Source organism: Pristiophorus japonicus, chromosome 7, assembly GCF_044704955.1.
Source record: "Pristiophorus japonicus isolate sPriJap1 chromosome 7, sPriJap1.hap1, whole genome shotgun sequence".
Classification (NCBI taxonomy): Eukaryota; Metazoa; Chordata; class Chondrichthyes; family Pristiophoridae; genus Pristiophorus; species Pristiophorus japonicus.
In genome coordinates this window covers 225,501,308-225,525,155 of record NC_091983.1, presented here as the reverse complement: position 1 = coordinate 225,525,155, position 23,848 = coordinate 225,501,308, and the positions used below count along the sequence as shown (strand labels likewise).

The 23,848-nt window shown below is 49.2% G+C and overlaps 1 protein-coding gene across 1 annotated transcript in view; it reads right to left on the bottom strand.

The window, feature by feature from the left end:
* The window catches only part of xdh (xanthine dehydrogenase), a 178,034-nt gene extending 154,612 nt beyond the window's left edge, over positions 1-23,422 (bottom strand). The window contains exons 1-5 of the mRNA XM_070884265.1: positions 23,378-23,422; positions 21,382-21,439; positions 19,451-19,547; positions 16,644-16,752; positions 2,886-3,012 (exon numbers count right to left, since the gene is read on the bottom strand). Of these exons, the coding sequence (XP_070740366.1) occupies positions 2,886-3,012; positions 16,644-16,752; positions 19,451-19,547; positions 21,382-21,439; positions 23,378-23,422 (436 nt within the window). The remainder of the gene's footprint in view (positions 1-2,885; positions 3,013-16,643; positions 16,753-19,450; positions 19,548-21,381; positions 21,440-23,377) is intronic.
* Positions 23,423-23,848: the final 426 nt, after the last annotated feature.

Sequence of the window (23,848 nt, the reverse complement as noted above, 5' to 3'; positions counted from 1 at the left end):
TCTCTCTTCATATGACAACCCTCACATCCCAGGAATCAGTCTAGTAAAGCTTTTTGCACCACCTCTAAGGCATGTATGTCCTTTCTCAGATAAGGAGACCAAGACTGTGCACAATACTTCAGGTGTGGTCTAACCAAAGCCCTGTCCAATTGTAGTAAGACTTCCTGACTCTTGTACTGCAACCCCCTTGTAATAAAGGCCAACATTCCATTTGCCTTCCTAATTGCTTGCTGTACCTGCATGCCACCTTAATGTGTTTCATGTACAAGGACACCTAAATTTCTCTACCTATCACAGACCTTCCCTTTTGTTCTTTCTTCCCCTCATTCTTTCAGTGCTTGTTAAGAATCTGTTCTTTTCAAAAACTCTCCAGTTCTGACGAAGAGTCATCCACCCGAAATGCTAACTCTGCTTCCTCTCCACAGATGCTGCCTGACCTGCTGAGATTTCCAGCATTTTCTGGTTTTATTCAAGATTCCAACATCCGCAGTATTTTGCTTTTGCCTAAATTTCTCTGAACAGCAATATTTAATAGTTCCTCACCATTTAAGAAATTCGACTGTGACACGAATGTTGCCGAAGCCACCATAGCAGCGGGTTAATGGCCATCAAAAATGGTGGTGCCAGTAGGCATGAAAGATTTGCGTTGGGGACGAAAGATTATTAGCCCAGCGCTAAACTGATCGTGTAACACCTTGCTGGTGGTGTTAGTCCTGGCGTCAGTCCCGAATGTGGTATCCAGAAGCTGTGTAGCAGCTGTGGAGATCCGAGATGAACGTCTCCCTGCCCGTTTTTGGGCAGCACTACACGGTTACCCCACAACAGGCAGTCTGCCTGAATGGACAGCTCGTCCTTCTGGAAGTGATGCTATGATTTTGCTAGGTATCGTGGGATATTAAAAGGGTAATGCATTGTCATTTGCTTAAAAGGGCAATGCTTTCCGAATGGAAAATAAAAATGAAGTTTTCAGCCGTTAGAGCTTTATTGCCATTAAAACAAGATATTCTCAAATAGCAGTCTTCAGCTCCTAAAGCTGAATTCCCTTGTGCACCTCAAAAAATGGGAAAAGTACTTCAGCACTAACACAAATGGGTGAGCAAGCCAGGGAAGGGGCACCCAGGGTCTCGCACGCAGCACTCCAGCTTTGTACAGGGGGCCAACACTGCAGGAGAGGTCCTCCGCCCACAGGGGCCAGGAGGCCCTCCAGAAAGAACGATGTGGGACCACATCACCGAGGCCGTCACTGCCAGCAGTGTCGCCCCCACCACCTGGCTCCAGTGCCCAAAGAAGCTTCATGGCCTCAGACCAGGGGTCAAGGTCAGTGACTCCATCTTCAAAAGCTGTCTCCTACCAACTGAATCATCAGCCTCACACACTGCTCAATTCACGACTGCCACCCCCACCTACCAACAATCTGCACCCATCTCCCGTTCCGAGCTTCACCTCACCCCCTTGGAGGAGACGGTCCAGGCCATTCAGGGGCACGGCTGAGCCCTTGGCCAGTGGCGGGGCTGAAAGGATACAAGATGCTGGTACTGTATCCACATACGTTATCCTCCTTCTCGCATGCACCTTTTGTTTTCCTATCTTTACCTCACCACAACTGTGCCTTCCTCCTATTCACAGACCCAAGAAATGCAGCTTGCCCAGCCAGTGGCTGGCCAAGAAGGGGGAGAGGAGAGTGAAGAAGAAAAATAAACACTGTCACTCGATTTCACACTCATAAGGGTGATGAGTTGATTTCTTGATGTCATATGGGATAAATGGATGTATAAAGTTGGATTGGAAAGTTTACTTTGTGCTGGATTTTGTTTCAGCATTGTGGCCAATGGGTCTTTATAACAAGAGTAAGGGTAGTGTGGGATCAATGTTGAAAGGGGAATTGGGGTTGTGGTCACTGGTACCATAGGCGAATGATTGCATCCCGGATATCCTGGCCAGAAAGGGGCTTTCTGGATTGCACCCTTCCTTCCACTTCCTCCTTTTTGGCTTCTTCCTCTTCTGTTTATTCCGCTTCCCTCTACGAGCAGATACTGTAAATCTGAAATGACAGCATAAAATGCTGGAAATACTCAGCAGGTCAGGCAGCATCTCGACCTGAGACATAAACTCTGTTTTTCTCTCCACGGATGTTGCCTGACCTGCTGAGTATTTCCAGCATTTTCTGTCTTCTCAGAGGCCTTCCTTTACCATCTGAGGCCTTGGAAGCATCCAGCAGAAGCCCCTGCACACTTAAAAAACTTTTAACATGTATTGCAGCAAGCCACTACTTCAATAAACTTAACTAAAAAAAACAGTCCAAAAGCTTAAATGCAAACTTACCGGAAAGATGTGAAAGATGTGTATGTCCCTTTAATCGGTGCTGACAATGTCTCCATCAGTCTGCTGAAAGCTATGTTTTCATGGCGAACTTAGGGCCCAGCGCTGAGCTCAGTGCTAGGGTCCAAGGTGACATTGTCAGCATTGCACAGCAACTTATGTCACCCTCTCCTTAATTTCTTCCAGGCTATGTTACATTTGGCCAATGCTGCAAGAAAATTCTAATACATTGCACAGAAAGCTACAGCGTACCATATTATCAAAAAATCATGGACTTAAAACATTCTCCAGCTTCCCCTTTACCCGTATTCATCTTGTAGATAATCTTTGCTAAGTCTTATTTCTCTCTAGCCCTCAGTTGTCCCAATCGAAATGTCCCTCTTTACTTTAATTTGAATCCCTCTGACAGGTACCAGTGTGTTTAACTCTATTCTGATTGTTTCATTCATTCGTTTGTTCCTCTATGGCACACGGGCCAGTGCCTTGATTTAAAACATTCTCTCACTCCCCTGAGCCTTTCGCTGGGCCACGCAGCTCGTCACTGAGTCACAATGAACATACTTTACCTTGGAGGGTGTCTTCGATTTCCTCCATTGTGGGCTCTGGATTGTTCCGTAATAAAGTGTACACAGACATGACAATTCCAGGGGTGCAGAATCCGCACTGGGAGCCATGGGCTTTTGCTATTCGTTCCTGGTGAAGCAATGAAAGAAGAAATTATCCACGAGTTTTGGCCCTCAATTCCCTCAGCATCCTCGGATGCATCCCATCTGTTCCTGGAGATTTATCTACTTTAGGTACAGCAAGCCTTTCGAAGACCTCTTCTTTATCAATTTTTATCCCATCAAGCGGACTCAATCTACATCAATCCCATCAATCTACAGTCTGAGACAGGAGAAATGATGATGGGGAATAAGGAAATGGCAGAGAAATTAAACAATTACTTTGTGAAATTAATGGGACTGAAAGCTGATAAATCCCCTTGACCTGATGGCCTACATCTTAGGATTTTGATAGAGATATCGGATGCATTGGTTGTCATCGTCCAAAACTCCATAAATTCAAGAACGGGTCCTGCAAATTGGAAGGTAGCTAATGTATCCCCACTATTTAAGAAAGGAGGGAGAGAGAAAACGGGGAACGACAGACCAGTTAGCCTGACGTCAGTAGTAGGGAGGATGCTAGAATCTATTATTAAGGACGTGGTAACAGGGCACTTAGAAAATAATAATAGGATTGGGCAGAGTCCACACGGATTTATGAAAGGGAAATCATGTTCGACATATCTGTTAGAGTTTTTTGAGGTTGTAACCAGCAGAATAGGTAAGGGGGAACCAGTGGATGTGATGTATTTTGATTTTTAGAAGGCATTCGATAAGGTGCCACACAAGAGGTTATTGAACAAAATTAGGGCTCATGGGATTGGGGGTAATATACCAGCATGGATTGAGGATTGGTTAACGGACAGAAAACAGAGAGTAGGAATAAACGGGTCATTTTCGTGTTGGCCGGCTGTAACTAGTGGGGCACCACAAGGATCAGTGCTTGGGCCCCAGCTATTCACAATCTGTATCAATGATTTGGATGAGGGGACCAAATATAATATATCCAAGTTTGCTGATGATACAAAGCTAGATGGGAATGTGAGTTGTGGTAAGGATGCAAAGAAACTTCAAGGGGATATAGACAGGTTAAGTGAATGGACAAGAACTTAGCAAATAGAATATAATATGGAGAAATGTGAAGTTATCCACTTTGGTAGGAAAAATAGAAAAGCAGAGTATTTTTTAAATTGTAAGAGATTGGGAAATGTTGGTGTTCAGAGGGATCTGGGTGTCCCTGTACACGAATCACTGAAAGTTAACATACAGGTATAGCAAGCAATTAAGAAAGCAAATGGTATGTTGGCCTTTATTACAAGTGAATTTGAGTATAAGAGTAAAGCCATCTTACTGCAATTATACAGGGCCCTGGTGAGAACGCACCTGGAGTATTGTGTACAGTTTTGGTCTCCTTACCTAAGGAAGGATATACTTGCCATAATGAGGTGCAACAAAGGTTCACCAGACTGATTCCTGTGATGGGGAATTGTCCTATGAGGAGAGATTGAGTAGACTAGGCCCATATTCTCTAGAGTTTAGAAGAATTAGAGGTGATCTCATTGAAACATACAACATTCTTACAGGGCTTGACAGGGTAGATGCAGGGAGGATGTTTCCTCTGCCTGAGGAATCTAGAACCAGGGGTCACAGTCTCAGAATAAGGGGTTGGCCATTTAGGACTGAGATGAGGAGAATCTTCATTCAGAGGGTGGTGAATTCTCTACCCCAGAGGGCTGTGGAGGCTCAGTTATTGAGTACACCTGGAATGTTGCATACAGTTTAGGTTTCTATATTTAAGAAAGAATATACGCTTTGGAAGCAGTTCAAAGAAGGCTTACCAGGTTGATTCCGGGGATGAGGGGGTTGAATTATGAGGAAAGATTGAGTAGTTTGGGCCTCTACATTGGAATTCAGAAAAATGAGAGGTGATCTTATCGAAATGTATAAGATTATGAGGGGGCTTGACAAGGTGGATGCAGAGAGGATGTTTCCACTGATGGGGGAGACTAGAACTAGGGGGCATAATCTTAGAATAAAGGGCCGCCCATTTAAAACTGAGATGAGGAGGAATTTCTTCTCTCAGAGGGTCTGTGGAATTCACTGCTTCAGAGAGCTGTGGAAGCTGGATCATTGAATAAATTTAAGACAAAGATGGACAGTTTCTTAACCGATAAGTAAATAAGGGATTATAGGAAGCGGGCATGGAAGTGGACCTGAGTCTATGATCAGATCAGCCATGACGTATTAAATGGCGGAGCAGGCTCGAGTGCCCGTATGGCCTTCTCCTGTTCCTATTTCTTATGTTCTCATGTACATTCAAGACAGATCGATAGATTTTTGGATATTAAGGGAATCAAGGGATTATGGGGATAGTGCAGGAAAGTGTTGAGGTAGAAAATCAGCCATGATCTCACTGAATGGCAGAGCAGGCTTGAGGAGCAGAATGGTCTTTTTCACTTCTCCTCTGACCTTTCTATATTCAGCCTGATTCTCAGAAGTATTGGCAACCTGACCTCTGTCATACATGCTCTGTTTCTGCTTCCTCATATGGTCTATCTGGTTCATCATCCAGAGAACCTTGACTTCAGTTGCCCTCCTTTCCCACTAGTGGGAATGTACCTCAACTGTACCTGAACTATTTCCTCTTTAAAGGCAGCCCATTGTTCTATTACAGCTTTGCCTGCCAATCTTTGATTCTAGTTTACCTGGGCCAGATCCACAAGAACATAAGAAATAGGATCAGGAGTAGGCCATTTGACCTCTTGAGCCTGCTCCGTTATTTAATGGCCCAGAAATTCCGGCCTCTCCGGATCCGTGCGGAGTTTCTACGGACCCGGGAAGGCATCGGAAAAGCCGGTTTTCGGCGCACAATGCGCATGCGCTGAAAACCTGCTTTTCCGATCTATCAAGTTTCTGGCTTGACAGATCTCCCGCATATCGGGAGCACGGACATTCCCACGGCAGAGATGGGGCTATTTGTCCATCTCTTGCCCTGAGAATGTCCTTAAAACTCTTGCGCCTGGTGAAAGGGGCTTTGGGGATTGAGGCAATGCTCATCCATCCATCAAGGGAGGAAGTTGGTGTAGCTGGGAAATGGGATGGGGGGGGGGGGGTGATTACTATAAATGGGTGAAATGAAGTGGGGTTATGGGGAAACTACAGGCAGTGGGGAGACGGATTGACAGCCAGCAGATGGATTGGAACGGAAGATGCAGTGAATGGGGAAGAGTTGGGATTGGAATGGAAGATGCAGTGAATGGGGAAGAGTTGGGATTGGTAGGGATGATGCAGTGAATGGGGAAGAGTTGGGATTGGTAGGGAAGATGCAGTCATCGGTGAGAGAGTAGGGATTGAAGTACAATCCATGAGTTCCTGCTTAGCTTTCTTTTACCAGTTTAAAAACATATCAAAAACATATTAAAATAAAATTTAAAAATACATATATATGTTAAAAACCCTGCCCACTCAGGTAATTTTATTATAAATCATAATTAAAACGTTTTTGAAAAATCGGCAAATATTTATTTTTTTCAAAAACATTTCTATCAACTTTAATTTCTATAGTGTATTTACGTGAGGTGTTTTTTAATGTTTTATGTAGTGTTTGGGTGTTTGGGGGTGTTTCTCATTCATAGTAATAGGAGTTTTGGACTTAGGAAACTCCTATTACTATGAATGAGAATATACTATACCTGATTGGCTGCCCAGAGCCATGTGACTCCAGCGCCAGGCCTGCGCATATCCTGACGTGCACGCGCTGCGACACGCGGTCACGAAAGGCCTCCGGACCGGCATCTCACGTGACCGCAGCAGCTTCAGGGAGGTGCGCATCTTTTTTCTAAAATCCATTCGCACGCCCACAGGAAGGAAAAAATCAGATTTCTGGGCCAATAAGATCATGGCTGATCTGATCATGGGCTCAGTTCCACGTCCCTACCCACTCGACACAACCCTTTATTTCCTTATCGCTCAAGCATCTGTCTATCGCCGTTCTCAACCCATTGAAATTGACTTTCCCCCAGTTACATAGAAACATAGAAACTTAGGACCCAAGTTTCCACAAGATTTGCGCCTGATTTTTAGGAGCAACTGGTGGAGAACGGACTATCTTAGAAATCGCAATTCTCCACATTTTTTTTTCTGCAGTTCTAGTCAGGTAGAACAGTTCTACTTTGGAACAGAATTTTTTCTTCAAAAGGGGGCGTGTCCGGCCACTGACGCCTGATTTGAAAGTTTCCACAGTGAAAATGTACTCCAAACTAAAGTAGAATGGAGCAAGTGAAGATTTTTGTAGAACTGAAAAAACCTTGTCTACACATTAAAAAATCAGGCGCAGGTTACAAATTAGGCGTCCAGAACGAGGTGGGGGGGGGGGGGGGGGGGGGAGAAGGGAAGTCATTAAATTCTACAATCAATCCTTATTTATACTTCTACAAATATTATACAAATAAATCCAACCTGAATAAACATTTATAAGCCAAGAAAAGATTAAATAAACCATCTTCCTACCTGTGTAAAAGTGCTTCAGGCAGGCCTTTTGGAACCGAAGGCTGAACGGGCCGGGCCCGAGACTTCAGACAGGGCCCGTCCCCAGCACCAGATTTACAGGTAGGTGGCGTTGGGTTAGGTCGGGTCGGGGAGGTTCGGTTCGGGTCGGGGGGGGGGAGGGAGGGAGAGAGAGGGGGGGAGGGAGGGAGAGAGAGAGAGAGAGAGGGAGGGAGAGGGAGGGAGCGGGAGTCGGGTCGGGTCGGGTCGGGTCGGGTCCAGTGGGGGCGGGTCGGGTCGGGTCGGGGGGGCGGGGAGCGGGAACAGGAGTGCGGGTCGGGTCGGGTCGGGTCCAGTGGGGGGGGGGGGCGGAGCGGGAACAGGAGCGCGGGTCGGGTCGGGGGGGCGGGGAGCGGGAACAGGAGTGCGGGTCGGGTCAGGTCGGGTCCAGTCGGGGGGGGGGGGGGGTGGAGCGGGAACAGGAGCGCGGGTCGGGTCGGGTCCAGTCGGGGGGGGGGGGGGGGGTGGAGCGGGAACAGGAGCGCGGGTCGGGTCGGGGGGGCGGGGAGCGGGAACAGGAGTGCGGGTCGGGTCAGGTCGGGTCCAGTCGGGGGGGGGGGGGGGGTGGAGCGGGAACAGGAGCGCGGGTCGGGTCGGGTCCAGTCGGGGGGGGGGGGGTGGAGCGGGAACAGGAGCTCGGATCAGGTCGGGTCCAGTCGGGGGGGGGGGGGGGGGGTGGAGCGGGAACAGGAGCGCGGGTCGGGTCGGGTCCAGTCGGGGGGGGGGGGGGGGTGGAGCGGGAACAGGAGCGCGGGTCGGGTCGGGGGGGCGGGGAGCGGGAACAGGAGTGCGGGTCGGGTCAGGTCGGGTCCAGTCGGGGGGGGGGGGGGGGGTGGAGCGGGAACAGGAGCGCGGGTCGGGTCGGGTCCAGTCGGGGGGGGGGGGGTGGAGCGGGAACAGGAGCTCGGATCAGGTCGGGTCCAGTCGGGGGGGGGGGGGTGGAGCGGGAACAGGAGCGCGGGTCGGGTCGGGGGGGCGGGGAGCGGGAACAGGAGTGCGGGTCGGGTCAGGTCGGGTCCAGTCGGGGGGGGGGGGGGTGGAGCGGGAACAGGAGCGCGGGTCGGGTCGGGTCCAGTCGGGGGGGGGGGGGGGTGGAGCGGGAACAGGAGCTCGGATCAGGTCGGGTCCAGTCGGGGGGGGGGGGGTGGAGCGGGAACAGGAGCTCGGATCAGGTCGGGTCCAGTCGGGGGGGGGGGGGGTGGAGCGGGAACAGGAGCGCGGGTCGGGTCGGGTCCAGTCGGGGGGGGGGGGGGGGTGGAGCGGGAACAGGAGCGCGGGTCAGGTCGGGTCCAGTCGGGGGGGGGGGGTGGAGCGGGAACAGGAGCGCGGGTCGGGTCGGGGGGGCGGGGAGCGGGAGCAGGAGCGCAGGTCGGGTCGGGTCCAGTCGGCGGGGGGGGGGAGGGTGTCAGGTCTGGTCCGGAGGCGGGGGGGGGGGGGAGGGTGTCAGGTCTGGTCCGGAGGCAGGGGGGGGGGCGGAGAGGGTGTCGGGTCTGGTCCGGAGGCGGGGGGGGGGCGGAGCGGGTGTCGGGTCGGGTCCGGAGGCGGGGGGGGGGAGGAGCGGGTGTCGGGTCTGGTCCGGAGGCAGGGGGGGGGCGGGGAGCGGGTGTCGGGTCTGGTCGGGGGTTGGGGTGGAAGCAGGAGCTGGCCGTGGGAGGAGCCTTATTCACGCAGCCCCATTGAGGCCATTTGGCCAGGGCTAGGGGCTGCATGCTTCGGGCCCCTCCCACACAGTTCGGCGCCTGGAGCTACTGCACTTGTGCGCCCACTGTAGCGCGCATGTGCAGAGGTCCCGGCACTGTTTTCAGCGTAGGGACCTGGCTTTGCCCCCCTACAGCTCGTGCTGCGCTGCGCCGAGGGCCAGAGGACCTGCAGGGAGGTGGAGAATATGGAGGATTTTTTTAGGCGCACTTTGTGGCGCGAAAAACGGGCGTCCAGGTCGGGACTGCACCGTTCTAGGCGCGTGTGGAAACTTGGGCCCATAGAAACATTTTTACTCCAGATTACTCCCTGTCCTTTTCCATAGCTGATCTAAACCTTATGATGCTATGTTCACTGTTCCCTAAATATTCCCCTAGAAATATAGGAACATAGAAAATAGGTGCAGGAGTAGGCCATTCGACCCTTCGAGCCTGCACCACCATTCAATAAGATCATGGCTGATCATCACCTCAGTGTTCCTTTCCTGCTTTCTCTCCATACTCCTTGATCCCTTTAGCCATAAGGGCCATATCTAACTCCCTCTTGAATATATCTCACGAATTGGCATCCACAACTCTCTGCGGTGAAGAATTCCATAGATTAACAACTCTCTGAGTGAAGAAGTTTCTCCTCATCTCTGTCCTAAATGGCCTACCCCGTATCCTTAGACTGTGACCCCTGGTTCTGGACTTCCCCAACATCGGGAACATTCTTCCTACATCTAACCTGTCCAATCCCGTCAGAATTTTATATGTTTCGATGAGATCCCCTCTCATCCTTCGAAACTCCAGTGAATACAGGCCCAGTCGATCCAGTCTCGCCTCATATGTCAGTCCTGCCATCCCTGGAATCAGTCTGGTGAACCTTCGCTGCACTCCCTCAATAGCAAGAACATCCTTCCTCAGATTAGGAGACCAAAACTAAACACAATATTCCAGATGAGGCCTCACCAAGGCCCTGAACAACTGCAGTAAGACCTCCATGCTCCTATACTCAAATCCCCTAGCTATGAAGGCCAGCATGCCACTTGCCTTCTTCACCGCCTGCTGTACCTGCATGCCAACTTTCAATGACTGATGTACCATGACACCCAGGTCTCGTTGCACCTCCCCTTTTCCTAATCTGCTGCTATTCAGATAATTTTCTGCCTTCGTGTTTTTGCCCCCAAAGTGGATAACCTCACATTTATCCACATTATACTGCATCTGCCATGCATTTGCCCACTCACCTAACCTGTCCAAATCACCCTGCAGCCTCTTAGCATCCTCCTCATAGCTCACACCGCCACCTGCAAACTTGGAGGTATTACACTCAATTTCTTCATCTAAATCATTGTAAATAGCTGGGGTCCCAGCACTGAGCCCTGCGGCACCCCACTAGTCACTGCCTGCCATTCTGAAAAGGACCCATTTATCCCGACTCTCTGCTTACTGTCTGCCAACAGTTCTCTATCCACGTCAATACATTACCCCCAATACTATGTGCTTTAATTTTGCACACCAATCTCTTGTGTGGGCGCTTATCAAAAGCCTTTTGAAAGTCCAAATACACCACATCCACTGGTTCTCCTTTGTCCACTCTACCAGTTACATCCTCAAAAAATTCTAGAAGATTTGTCAAGCATGATTTCCCTTTCATAAATCCATGCTGACTTGGACTGATCCTGTCACTGATTTCCAAATGCGCTACTTTTTCATCTTTAATAATTGATTCCAACATTTTCCCTGCTACTGATGTCAGGAGAACCAGTCTGTAATTCCCCATTTTCTCTCTCCCTACTTTCTTAAAAAGTGGTGTTAGATTAGCTACCCTCCAGTCCATCGGAACTGATCCAGAGTCAATAGACTGTTGGAAAATGATTACCAATGCATCCACTATTTCTAGGGCCTCTTCCTTAAGTACTCTGGGATGCAGACTATCAGGCCCTGAGGATTTATTGGCCTTCAATCCCATCAATTTTCCTGACACAATTTCCTGATTAATAAGGATTTCCTTCAGTTCCTCCTTCTCACTAGACCCTCGGTCCCCTAGTATTTCCAGAAGGATATTTGTGTCTTCTCTCGTGAAGATAGAACCAAAGTAGTTGTTCAGTTGGTCTGCCATTTCTTTGTTCCCCATTTATAAATTCACCTGATTATGACTGCAAAGGATCTGCCTGTGTGCTCCCCTAACTATTGAAACCCCTACCGCTATTGCTCTCCCTTTCTTCTTCCTCCCCCCCATCCCCCCTGTCCAGCTGTGCCACCCATGGTGCTGTGGACTTGGCTCTGGCTGTACTTCCCAGAGCAACAATCGCCCTCACCAATACTCAGAACAGAATACTGATTGGAGAGTGAGATGCATTCAGGGGACTCCTGCCCTACCTGCCTGGTCCTCCTCTTCTGTCTGGCGGTCACCCATTCCCTCTCTGCTGCACACACTTAAGCTGTGGGGTGACTGTGGTGGTCCAGGTCTGAGTCAATCCCCGGCCACCATATATGTGACCGGGCAATGGCCTTCATTAACACGATGCTCGCTGTGGAGTTCCCTGATGAATGCTTCCCTGCCTTTCTGGGGCATGACTACCTGGCTGCCCCCTAGCAGGCAGTCGGCTTGGATGGAGAGCTCATCCATCTGTCTCTGAAACGGTCTGAACTCCTCGGGGCACGCCCTGTGTGCGGGCGCCCAATCCTCAGTCAGGACACATTTCTTTATCATGGTTCAGAGTTTGATCTGGTGGGCTGTGATGGGGGAGCCTGCGGTGTCAAAAGCCTCAACGGCCATGACCATCTCAGCGCTTTGCTTCGCTGCCCCCTCGGTGATGGCCAGTGGGAGCCTGCTGAGCACGTCAGCACAATTTTCGGTGCCTGGCCGGTGCCATATGGTGTAGTCATACGCAGCCAGCGTGAGAGCCCATCGCTGTATGCAAGCTGACGCATTGGCATTGACAGCCTTGCTGTCTGCCACAGGGATGTTAACCGCTTGTGGTCCGTCTCTAGCTCGAACCGTCGACCGAAAAGGTACTGATGCATCTTTTTCACACCGTAAACACAAGCGAGTGCTTCCTTTTCGACCATGCCGTATCCACGCTCTGCCTGGGAGAGCGACCTGGAGGCATAAGCCACCGGTTGGAGTCGGCCGTCATCATTGCCCTGCTGCAACACACACCCAACCCCGCAGGACGATGCATCGCATTTTAAGACCAGTTTTTTACAGGGGTCATACAAAGTCAACAGTTTGTTAGAACACAGCAGGTTCCTCGCCTTATTGAAAGCCCGTTCTTGACAGTCCCCCCCAAAGCCATTCACAACCTTTATGCAGGAGCATATGTAACGGCTCCAACAATGTGCTTAAGTTCGGCAGAAAGTTCCAAAATAGTTCAAAAGTCCCAGGAATGATCGCAACTCCGACGTGTTGCCGGGCCTGGGCGCCCGGCGGATCGCCTCTGTTTTTGATTCAGTGGGCCGATCCCGTCTGCGGCAACCCTCCTGCCCAAAATCTCGACCTCTGGGGCCAAAAACACACACTTGGCCTTTTTCAGCCGCAAGCCTACCCGGTCCAGTCAGCGTAGCACCTCCTCCAGGTTGTGGAGGTGTTCCTCGGTGTCTCGACCCGTTATAAGGATGTCATCTTGGAATACGATTGTTCCAGGAATGGATTTGAGCAAGCTTTCCATGTTTCTCTGAAAGATAGTTTCGCCGAACAAATGCCAAATGGACACCTGTTGTAGATAAATAATCCCTTGTGCGTCGTGATGGTGGTCAGAAGCTTGGATTCTTCAGCCAGTTCCTGAGTCATGTAGGCCGAAGTGAGGTCCAGCTTCGTGAACAGCTTGCCACCTGCCAGCGTGGCAAGAAGGTCCTCTGCTCTCGGGAGCGGGTATTGGTCTTGCAGCGACACTCGGTTAATGGTGGCTTTGTAGTCGCCACAAATCCTGACCGAGCCATCTGCTTTAAGGACAGGAACGATGGGACTTTCCCAGTTGCTGAATTCAACGGCCGAAATTATGCCCTCTCTGAACAGCCTGTCCAATTCACTTTCAATTTTCTCACACATCACATATGGCACCGCTCTGGCTTTGTGGTGCACTGGTCTGGCATCCGGAGTGATGCGTATCACTAATTTAGTGCCCTTGAACGTTCCGACACCGGGTTGAAACAGTGACCCGAATTTTTGTAGGACCTGTGAGCATGAACTTCGCTCCACAGATGAAATTACGTGCACATCCCCCCATTTCCAATTCATCTCGGCTAGCCAACTCCTCCCCAAGAGCGCGGGGCCATTTCCTGGGATGATCCAGAGTAACAGCCGGTTCTGTGATCCATTATGTGTTATCACCAAGTTTGCTTAGCACTGGAATGATCTCTTTGGTGTACGTCCGTAGCTGCGTGTCAATGCGTTCCAGTTTGAGCCTGCTAGCTCTGTGTGGTCATAGTCTCTCAAATTGTTGGGCGCTCATAAGTGACTGGCTAGCTCCCGTATCCAGCTCCATGCCATTCAATAAAACTTTCATCATCATGGGGGGCGTTTTAGTGTATGAGCTGTGGCCGTCAGCCACGTGAACCCGCTGAACTTCAGCATCCATGGCTTTTCCCCAGGCATCATCCTGCATTGCAGACCCCTTGTCTGGTTCCTCTGTCTCGCAGATTAGCCTTGCCACAACCTTTTTGCACATCCTGGCCAAGTGTCCACTGATGTTACAAATCCTGCAGGTATATTCCTGGAACCTGCAGCTTTTCGCAGTTTGTCTACCCCCGCACCTCCAGCATGAGCTGAGATTGTTGTTAACAAAGGGACTGTTACCGGGCATTCCTCTCTGATTGTCCATTTGGTTGTTTCCAAGCATTCTGATGGTGGGTGTTAATGGTCCCATCGTGGGACGCATTGTTCCTCATGATGGCCCACCCTAGAGTCTGTTGCTGCCTGGGCGGTTTCGAAATGCCCTTTCCTGCCTGCGGGGTCCCGAGCCACGTTCACAATGTTAACTCCCTGGTCCATCACTACGTTGGGACCAGGGCTGTGCGCATAAATTAGCTTGGTCTCCTCTTCCCCTGACATGAAGGTCTGAGCTATCAATGCCGCCCCTTCGAAAGTCAAGTCCTTGGCCTCTATGAGCTTCCTGAAAATCCCGGCATGATTAATGTCCTTAATGAAAAAGTCCCTTAATATCTCCCCCCTGCAGGTGTCTGTGAACTTACAGAGACTGGCCAAGCACCGCAGGTCCGCAATGAAGTCTGAGACGTTTTGCCCCTCCCGACACCGGTGAGAGTAGAACCGGTGCAGGGCCATGTGTACGCTACTCGCCGGCTTGAGATGCTCACCGATCAGCTGGCTGAGCTCTTCAAAGGACTTGTCCGTTGGCTTTTCGGGTGCGAGCAGGTCTTTTGTTAGCACATACGTCTGTGGTTCGCAGCTGGTCAGTAGATGCGCCCTCCGCTTGTCAGCCGCTGTCGCTCCCAGCCAGTCCTTTGTGACAAAGCTCTGCTGGAGTCTTTCCACAAAGTCGTCTCAGTCCTCACCCACACAGTAATATTCCCCTGTGCTACTGGTGGCCATCCTCGTGGTTCGGTGATTCCCATTTCTCGTCGCCAAATGTGGTGTCCCTGCACCTTACTATAAACTCACACGAGGCATGTACTGGAGACAGTCACTACGTGACCTGAACCTTTATTCCCAGGACCAAGGAGTGCTGACCCTGGGTGGGACCTCCCCTTCTATACCTGGAAACCCAGGTGAGGAGTGTCTCCCACAAGTTCACCCCCTTGTGATCAGGGTGTGCATTGCTCAGGTATAAGTACAGTGTACAGGAATTGCATGAAGGTTACAGTTACACGAAGATTACCGTTGCATAATGGTTACATACATGACAGTGACCACCTCCTGAAACATGCTATCCACGAAGCTCTCAGCCTCACGGATGCACCGCAGTGACACCAGCTGCTGCTCCAGCTCCGAAACCCGGAGCTTGAGCTCCTCCAGCCGATGACACTTGCTGCACCTGTGGTTGTCCAGGACACGGGAAGTATCCTGGAGTTCCCACATGGCACAGGATGCGCACTCCATGGGACTGAGCTGCCCTGAGTTCATAATAGCCTATGAACTTGCTTAGCAGAAACAAACTTAAAACTTAAAAAAAAACATTCACCAGCTACTCACCAATCAGCTCCTTCCCTTGTGCTGACGTCACTTTAGGTTTTTTACTCTGACATCACTTTTTCAAATTCTACCTGCGTTGAGTTGCTCCGCTCCCTCAGGTCCGCTGCCCCTGCTCTCGGGCCTCCTCTGTCGTGCTCTTTATCTTGCGCTCGCTCTCGCTCCCGCTCAGGTCCACTGCCTCTGCCTCTGAATTACTTACAGCCTGGGGCCTATACTAGCCATCTCCATAGAGTTGCCGGCAGGCTGGGGCTTGTGGTAGCAGCCGTGTCCATAGAGTTCACTGACTGTTTGGTTCAGTTAGGTCATTGAGTGGCTATTGCTCAGACCCTGACTGTGTCAGGGCCTGATACCATGCACACTCAAAGGAAAATCAACCAGTGATCTTTGCTGGAAAGTGGACAGGTGCAGTCGTCAGGTGAGCACAGGATCAAGTTCATGGTCAATGGCCCAGCAGCAACATTGTGTGGACTCACACATGAAGAATGACTACTTGCCATTCTGATCCCTGTAAAACTGTTCCTCAGCATGAAACCACAGTCCCCTCCCAGCAGGAGAGGAGATGAGGAGGGGAGAACATAAGAACATAAGAAATAGGAGCAGGAGTAGGCTATACGGGCCCTCGAGCCTGCTCCGCCATTTAATATGATCATGGCCGATCCGATCATGGACCCAGGAGAAAGAAACAGGAAGGTTTCAATCTCAAGGAACATTGTTGTACATTCTACAAATAGATGCTGGTAACAGCAGGAGTGGAGTGGGATGGAGCTTGACAATATCCAGAGACTCTCCATAGCTCCCACCATTTCATAGAATCATAGAATCATATAGCACAGAAGGAAGCCGTTCAGCCCATTCTGCTGTGCTGGCTCTTTGAAAGAGCTATCCAATTAGTCCCACTGTCCTGCTCCGACCCCACAGCCCTGCAAATTTTTCCTTTTCAAATATTTATCCAATCCCTTTTGAATGTTACGATTGAATCTGCTTTCTCCATCCTTTCAGGCCGTGCGTTCCAGATCACAACAGCTCGTGGTGTATCAAATTGTTTCCTCATGCCGTCTCTGGTTAATGTGCCAATTATCTTAAATCACTTGTCCTCGAGTTATTGGGCATTCAGCCACTGGAAACAGTTGCTCCTTATTTACTCTATCAAGACCCTTCAAGATTTTGGATGTCTCTATTAAATCTCTCCTTAGCCTCCTATGCTCTAAGGGGAACAACTCCAGCTTCTCCAGTCTCTCCGCATAACTGAAATCCCTCATCCCCGGAACCATTCGAGTGAATCGCTTCTGCACCCTCTCCCAGGAGAAACAAGTCGCCACGCCAGTGCAACGCGGAAAGGCTCACCTGGACGGGGTGGAGCCGAGTGGTGGTGCTCCCAATTCCTTCCACGGTGGTCACAGCGGTACGGTGCAGGGAACAGAGCGGTGCCAGGCAGGCGTTCACAGCGAAGTGTCTGGGGCAGTACTGTTAAGGAGGGCTACTTACCGCATGGTGACGCCCAATGCAATGAGAAGCATAACACGTCTGTACACCGTGGAATGGTGTCCATTCATCCAGGGAATGGCGGGGTGCAGGGGGGAAGCAATGAGGTCCTGGGGGAACCGCGAGGGTAAAATGGCTAAGTGTAGCAAGCACGAGATTACATAAGAACATAAGAAATAGGAACAGGAGTAGGCCATACGGCCCCTCGAGCCTGCTCCGCCATTCAATAAGATCATGGCTGATCTGATCACGGACTCAGCTCCACTTCTCTGCCCGTTCCCCATAACCCTTTATCCCCTTACCATATAAGAAACTGCCTATTTCTGTCTTAAATTTATTCAATGTCCCAGCTTCCACAACTCTCTGAGGCATTGAATTCCACAGATTTACAACCCTCTGAGAGAAGAAATTTCTCCTCATCTCTGTTTTAAATGGGCGGCCCCTTATTCTAAGATCATGCCCTCTAGTTCTAGTCTTCCCCATCAGTGGAAACATCCTCTCTGCATCCACCTTGTCAAGCCCCCTCATAATCTTAATGGTTTCGATAAGATCACCTCTCATTCTTCTGAATTCCAATGAGTAGAGGCCCAACCTACTCAACCTTTCCTCATAAGTCAACCCCCACATCCCCGGAATCAACCTAGTGAACCTTCTCTGAACTGCCTCCAAAGCAAGTATATCCTTTCCTCAATATGGAAACCAAAACTGCATGCAGTATGCCAGGTGTGGCCTCACCAATACCTTATATAGCTGTAGCAAGACTTCCCTGCTTTTATACTCCATCCCCTTTGCAATAAAGGCCAAGATACCATTGGCCTTCCTGATCACTTGCTGTACCTGCATACTATCCTCATATTACATAAGATTACAAATGGCACTGAAACAGTCCATGCCAGCGTTTATGCTCCACTTGAGCCTCCTCCCGTTTTTCCTCATCTAAATCTATTCAATTCTCCCTCATATGCTTGTCTAGCCTCCCCTTAAATGCATCTATACTATTCACTTCAACCACTCTCTGTGGTAGCGAGTTCCACATTCTCACCACTTTTGGGTAAAGAACTCCCTATTGGATTTCTTGCTGACTATCTTATATTGATGGCCTCTAGTTGTGCTCTTCCCCACAAGTGGAAACATTCTCTCTGTATCCACTCTATCAAAACCTTTCATAATTTTAAAGATCGCTATTAGGTCACCCCTCAGCCTTCTTTTTTCAAGAGAAACGAGACCTAGCCTGTTCATCCTTTCCTGATATGCATGCCCTCGCATTTCTGGTGTCATCCTTGTATATCAAAGGAACAGGTGACTTTGGACCTGTAGCTTGCAAAGCTCCCCACCACTGGTTGGTTTCCTTGCCTCATTTCTGGGTCCATTGTGGATTAATTGATAAAGATTGATTGATTTGAATAGTCAACAACTTTAATGTATCACTAGACTGCCAGAATGGTAGAAGGCGAATTAGATGGACCTCAGTCTTTTATCATACAGCAATTCTTATGTTGCTATATACACATTACAACAGTGACTACACTCCAAAAGTACTTCACTGGCTGTAAAGTGCTTTGAGACGTCTGGTGGTCATGAAAGGCGCTATATAAATGCAAGTCTTTCTTTTTTTTCTATATTCCTAAGCCCAAGCTGCAGTACTACCAGGTGGAATGGTATTCTCAGGGGATGAGCGTCATAGAATTGGGGCTACAATGCTGCATCTCTGTCTGTCTCCAAGCTGCATCTGGCTCGCTTTCCCCACTGGCGAGACTGATAATTTCCAGTCAATGTGACGCTGTCAGAAACCAGTAATCAAGTACCTTGGCTGCCAAGTTTAAGATATGAGGCAAATTTACTGCACAAATAATGAACAAGCAAATAGTTTAACGGAGACCTAGTTACAGTATAAAATCTTTTATCTAGCTGTACTTGAGTTGGCAAAATAATAAAAACAGGTTCCAAATCTAGCAAAGAATCTAATCTTTTATGGAGGAGTTCTACATGCACGCAAGTAGGGGTCATTGCCACCTTCACTGCCCGGGCAGCTGGAGTTGATCGCATTTACCAGTGGATTGAAGAACTGGTGGGTCCGACAACAGGTTGCTGAGGGGGGCGGAGGGGGGGGGGGCAATCGACTCCGCCAGAACACCCAGGTGGTGAAGGTCGCAACGACTCTCTCCCATTTCTTCTCTTTCAGGAAGATTAAAGCTGTCTCTTCCTTCTTGGCCGAAGCAAGTTTTCTGTATCCAATCGGACAAAAAACTTGCCTCCTTATACCTTCCGGAATGAGAGTGACCAGGACATCCTGGATTTTGAACATCGGGCCGTTCAGCTTCAAAGAGGAGCCGTCAGTCAAGTAGAAAGTGAACCGATCACAAAGACTATATTTATTTGGAAAATGGCCTGCTCTTCTCTCCCAGTCCATGGAGGAAGAAAACAAGGTGGCCGCTGACTCCTCCCAGCTGGAGAACACCCTAGGGTTAATACTGGTTAGGCCTTCAGCAGGAATTAGTATTGCTAGTGGCTGGCGAGGGAGGTCTGTCCAGAGTATAGAGTGCACACTGATGGGCTTCACAAACTTTCCTCTCTCTTTTCATATGTTCAAAATGTTCTATTGAATACCTGCTGCAAAAAGAAAATGGATTATGTTTTAGTGCTTCATGTAATTGTTCGTGAAAGGATACAGGATCTTCCTTTGAAGCGAGTTGTACCTGGAGACCATCACAGTGCAGGCCCCACATCCTCCTTCTCCGCAGCCTAGCTTGGTCCCAGTCAGGCCCACTGGCATAGTTGTATTAAGGAAAGCATTGGTCAACTGCTACATAATTGACAAACACCGATCTAAATGCACCCTACCTGATTGCTCGAGATCACAGGACCAGCAACACCATCAGGGCTGCAGAGGGACAAGGAGATGGCTCACTACCACCTTCCCAGGCTAGCGAAGACTGGGTGATAAATGTGACCTTGCCAGTGTTACCCACATCCCATGAACACATTCGAAAAAAAATCTGAACTCCAAGGGAGTTTAGCATGGAGTTTACAAATGAAGCACTTAGTCCAGTGATGGAATTTACAGAGGAACCAGTTAGACCAGTGATGGAGTTTACAGAGGGTTCCGGTTGGGCTAGTGATGGAGTTTACAGAGGAACCAGTTAGTCCAGTGATGGAGTTTACAGATGAACCAGTTGGACCAGTGATGGAGTTTACAGAGGAACCAATTAGTCCAGTGATGGAGTTTACAGAGGATCCAGTTGGACCAGTGATGGAGTTTATAGAGGATCCAGTTGGACCAGTGATGGAGTTTACAGATGAACCAGTTGGGGTCTGCGTGCCATGTGATCTGTCCACTGTCTTGTGCCCACAAAGTAATTTCCCACAAAAAATGCAACCGCAGGAACTAAAATCAAAATAAACAATAAGAAGGTCTAATAAAGTAAACAGAAATAGGTGCTGTCTCTAATCAGATCAGACTTTATACATTCTGATAAAAAAAGATATAGAGGCACTAGAGAAAGTGCAATATAGATTTACAAGGATGATACTAGAATTGAGAAGGTATAACTATCAAGAAAGACTGAACCGACTGGAAAAGAGAAGGCTGAGGAGTGGCCTGATAGAGGTCATTAAGATTATGAAGGGGTTTGATAGGGTAGACGTAAAATTTATTCTTTCATGGGATGTGGGTATCATTGGCAAGGCCAGCATTTATTGCCCATCCCTAATTGCCCTTGAGAAGGCGGTGAGCACCTTCTTGAACCGCTGCAGTCTGTGTGGTGAAGGTTCTCTCACAGGGCTGACTTTGTTGTAGCAGTTTGGTACAACTGAACGGCTTGCTAGGCCATTTCAGACGGCAGCTAAGAGTCAACCACATTGATGTTGGCCTGGAGACTTATGGGAGAGTCAAAAACGAGGGGACGTCAATATAAGATTGTTAATAATAAATCCAATAGGGAATTCAGGAGAAATGTCTTCATCCTGAGAGTGTTTAGAATGTGGAACTTGCTACCACAGAGAGCAGTTGAGGTGAATAAATAGATGCCTTTAAGGGGAAGCTAGATCAGTGCTTGAGGGAGAAGGGAATAGAGGATTATACTGATAGGATTAGATGAAGGAGGGTGGAATGAGGTTCATGTGGAATATAAATGCCAGCATAGACCAGTTGAGCCGAATAGCCTGTTTTTGTGGTGTACATTCTGTGTAATTCTATAATATAGACAGGCTATCATATCCTTCAATATCAGTCAGTAAAATACTCCAATATCACTCCATGTTAAATTATCTGATGCAACATCACTGCTCGTTTAACCACGTGCTACAATTACAGAGGCTAGACATCTTGACCTGCACAGAATGTGGAGAAAATCTATGGGCCAAAAATGGCGGCCTCCTTTTCCTTGCTCTCTGAGGTGAAGAGGCACAGAAGGGAACATGTTAGATTTATTTAACTTACATCTGCAGAGCTGGATATCAATAGGGAACAGAATGTTCAGTTGGCCTTTGATCGGATTTGGGTTTAGTAGCAAGATTCAGAGACACTTCCTTTCCCCCCCTCCCCAAATCAAACGCTGGGTGTCATTCATTGCCCAAATTCAGGGACTTCCCTCCTGGATACATTTTCTTCTCAAGTAGGTTAGAAGGTTCAATTCAGGATCCACATTTTTCTCCACAACCTGTGGACAAAGAAACAAAAAACAGAAGGAAAGTTTAGCAACTAACCAGCTGGTTTTACAAGGTTGAAGATCAATCTTTCACTTCCCCCACGAATTTACTGCCGACTACTCAAAATGGCAGCAACTCCATTTGGGGCGGAGGGGCTACAATTGTTACAATTTTAACAGCTCTTCCCCCCCACCCCCCCAACTTCATCACTTTAAATCACACAGCATCCTGGTTTGTAAAAATATGCCGTTCCTTCATCATCGTTGGGTAAAAATCCTGGAATTCCCTACTGAAGAGCAGCTTGGAAGCACCACGAACAGCTGCTAAAGCTCAAGGAGAAAGCACAGCACAGCTGTCTGAGGGCAATGCCCAAACCTGTGACTTCCACCACCTAGAAAGACAAGGGCAACAGGTGCATGACACCTCCACAAGCCCCTCCAAGTCACACACCAGCCTGACTTGGAAATGAATGGTCGTTCCTCCATCATCGTTGGGTTAAAATCCTGGAGCACACTACCTAACAGCACTGTGGGCATACCTTCACTACACTTTCTATATGGCTCAGGACGTGGACCATATACAGGAGGCACCTCAAAGCACTGGGGAAGCACCACCAGTGCTGCCTCCGCAAGATCCTGCAAATCCACTGGGAGGATAGATGCACCAACATCAGTGTTCTCGATCAGGTCAACATCCCCAGCATCGAAGCACTGACCACACTCAACCAGCTCCGTTGGGTGGGTCACATCGTCTGCATGCCTGACACAAGACTCTCAAAGCAAGCGCTCTACTCGGAACTCCTACACAGCAAGTGAACCCCAGGTGGGCAGAGGAAACGTTTCAAGGACACCCTCAAAGCCTCCTTGATAAAGTGCAACATCCCGACTGACACCTGGGAGTCCCTGGCCAGAGTCCGCCCTAAGTGGAGGAAGAGCATCCGGGAGGGCGCTGAGCACCTCGAGTCTTGTCGCCGAGAGCATGCAGAAAACAGGCACAGGCAGCGGAAGGAGCGTGCGGCAAACCAGACTCCCCACCCGCCCTTTCCCTCAACCACTGTCTGTCCCACCTGTGACAGAGACTGTAATTCCCATATTGGACTGTTCAGTCACCTGAGAACTCACTTTTAGTGTGGAAGCAAGTCTTCCTCGATTTCGAGGGACTGTCAATGATGATGATGATGATGACATAGATTGCAGCCGTTCAAGAAGAAGGCTTTCACCACGACAAGGGCAACTAGAGAATGGGAAATAAATGCTGGCCTTGCTAGTGACCCCCATACCCCGAGGACAAATAAAAAATAATTCCTTGAATATCTTCATAATGTGTTCTTTCCTGGACCAAAACGACTGGGTTTAGAGTGAATTAGTTGTCTTCGCTTGTGAAAACTATTGGGAAGAATTAGTTCTGCTGTTTCTGATTACCCTATGTTTAAAACTTCTTTTGAAACCCGCTTTGCTACCATTTGCTATCTTATTGTCTTCTCAACCTTTTTAATTGCAAGTAAGATTCACGCCACACAAGTGCCAGACAATGCCCATCTCCAACAAGGGAGCCCATGTCCCCATAACATTCAGTGGCATCACCTTCACCGACTTCCCGACCATCAACATCCCAAGGGTTGGCATTGACTAGAAACTCAACTGGACCAGCCACCTAAATATCATGGCAACCAGAGCAGATCAGTGGCTGGATATTCGACAGCGAGGCATTCACTTCCTGACTCTCTGAAGCCTATCGACCACCTGCAGCGTACAAGTCAGAATATTGGTGTCGCTAGTAATGCCTGCATTTGTTGCTCATCCCTAATTGCCCTTAATGGTGGGGTGAGCTTTCATCTTGAACCGCTTCAGTCCGTGTGGTGAAGGTCCCCCCACAGTGCTGTTGGGGAGAGAGGTCCAGGATTTTGACCTGGCGTGACAGTCAGGGGCTTCTGTCCCACTTTCTCATACCTTGTGTCCATTGACGAAGAAAACCAACTCATCGCTTTCATTCATTGTGGAGCTCCCTGTATCACTGCTCCCTCTCTGAGCTGTTCAAAAACAAGACCAACAAGGTTTTAGACGCTGTACAGCACAGCCCACCTGACCATGACAGCAACACTTCATCCCTTCCCACCCCTCGCTCCCCTCGCAGTATATGACTGATAAACAAATGGACATTAATCTCAGAACCAAGGTGTTCCAAAAGAGAATTCTGTGTGAAAATACTGAGCGACGGAAGAGTTAGGACCTATGGAGGGGGCGGGGGGGAAACACTAGACATTGGTCTCTTTTGCGCCTCCCGTTATCGCCTCCGGCTCACCGACTGGGCACGGTGAAAGAGACACCTCCCGCTAAATTGACCTGGAGGTTTGCGGCAGTGGTAACCCCTAGCGCCACAATCTCCTAACCCCGGAGATCTTGACATCATCGTCCTGCGCA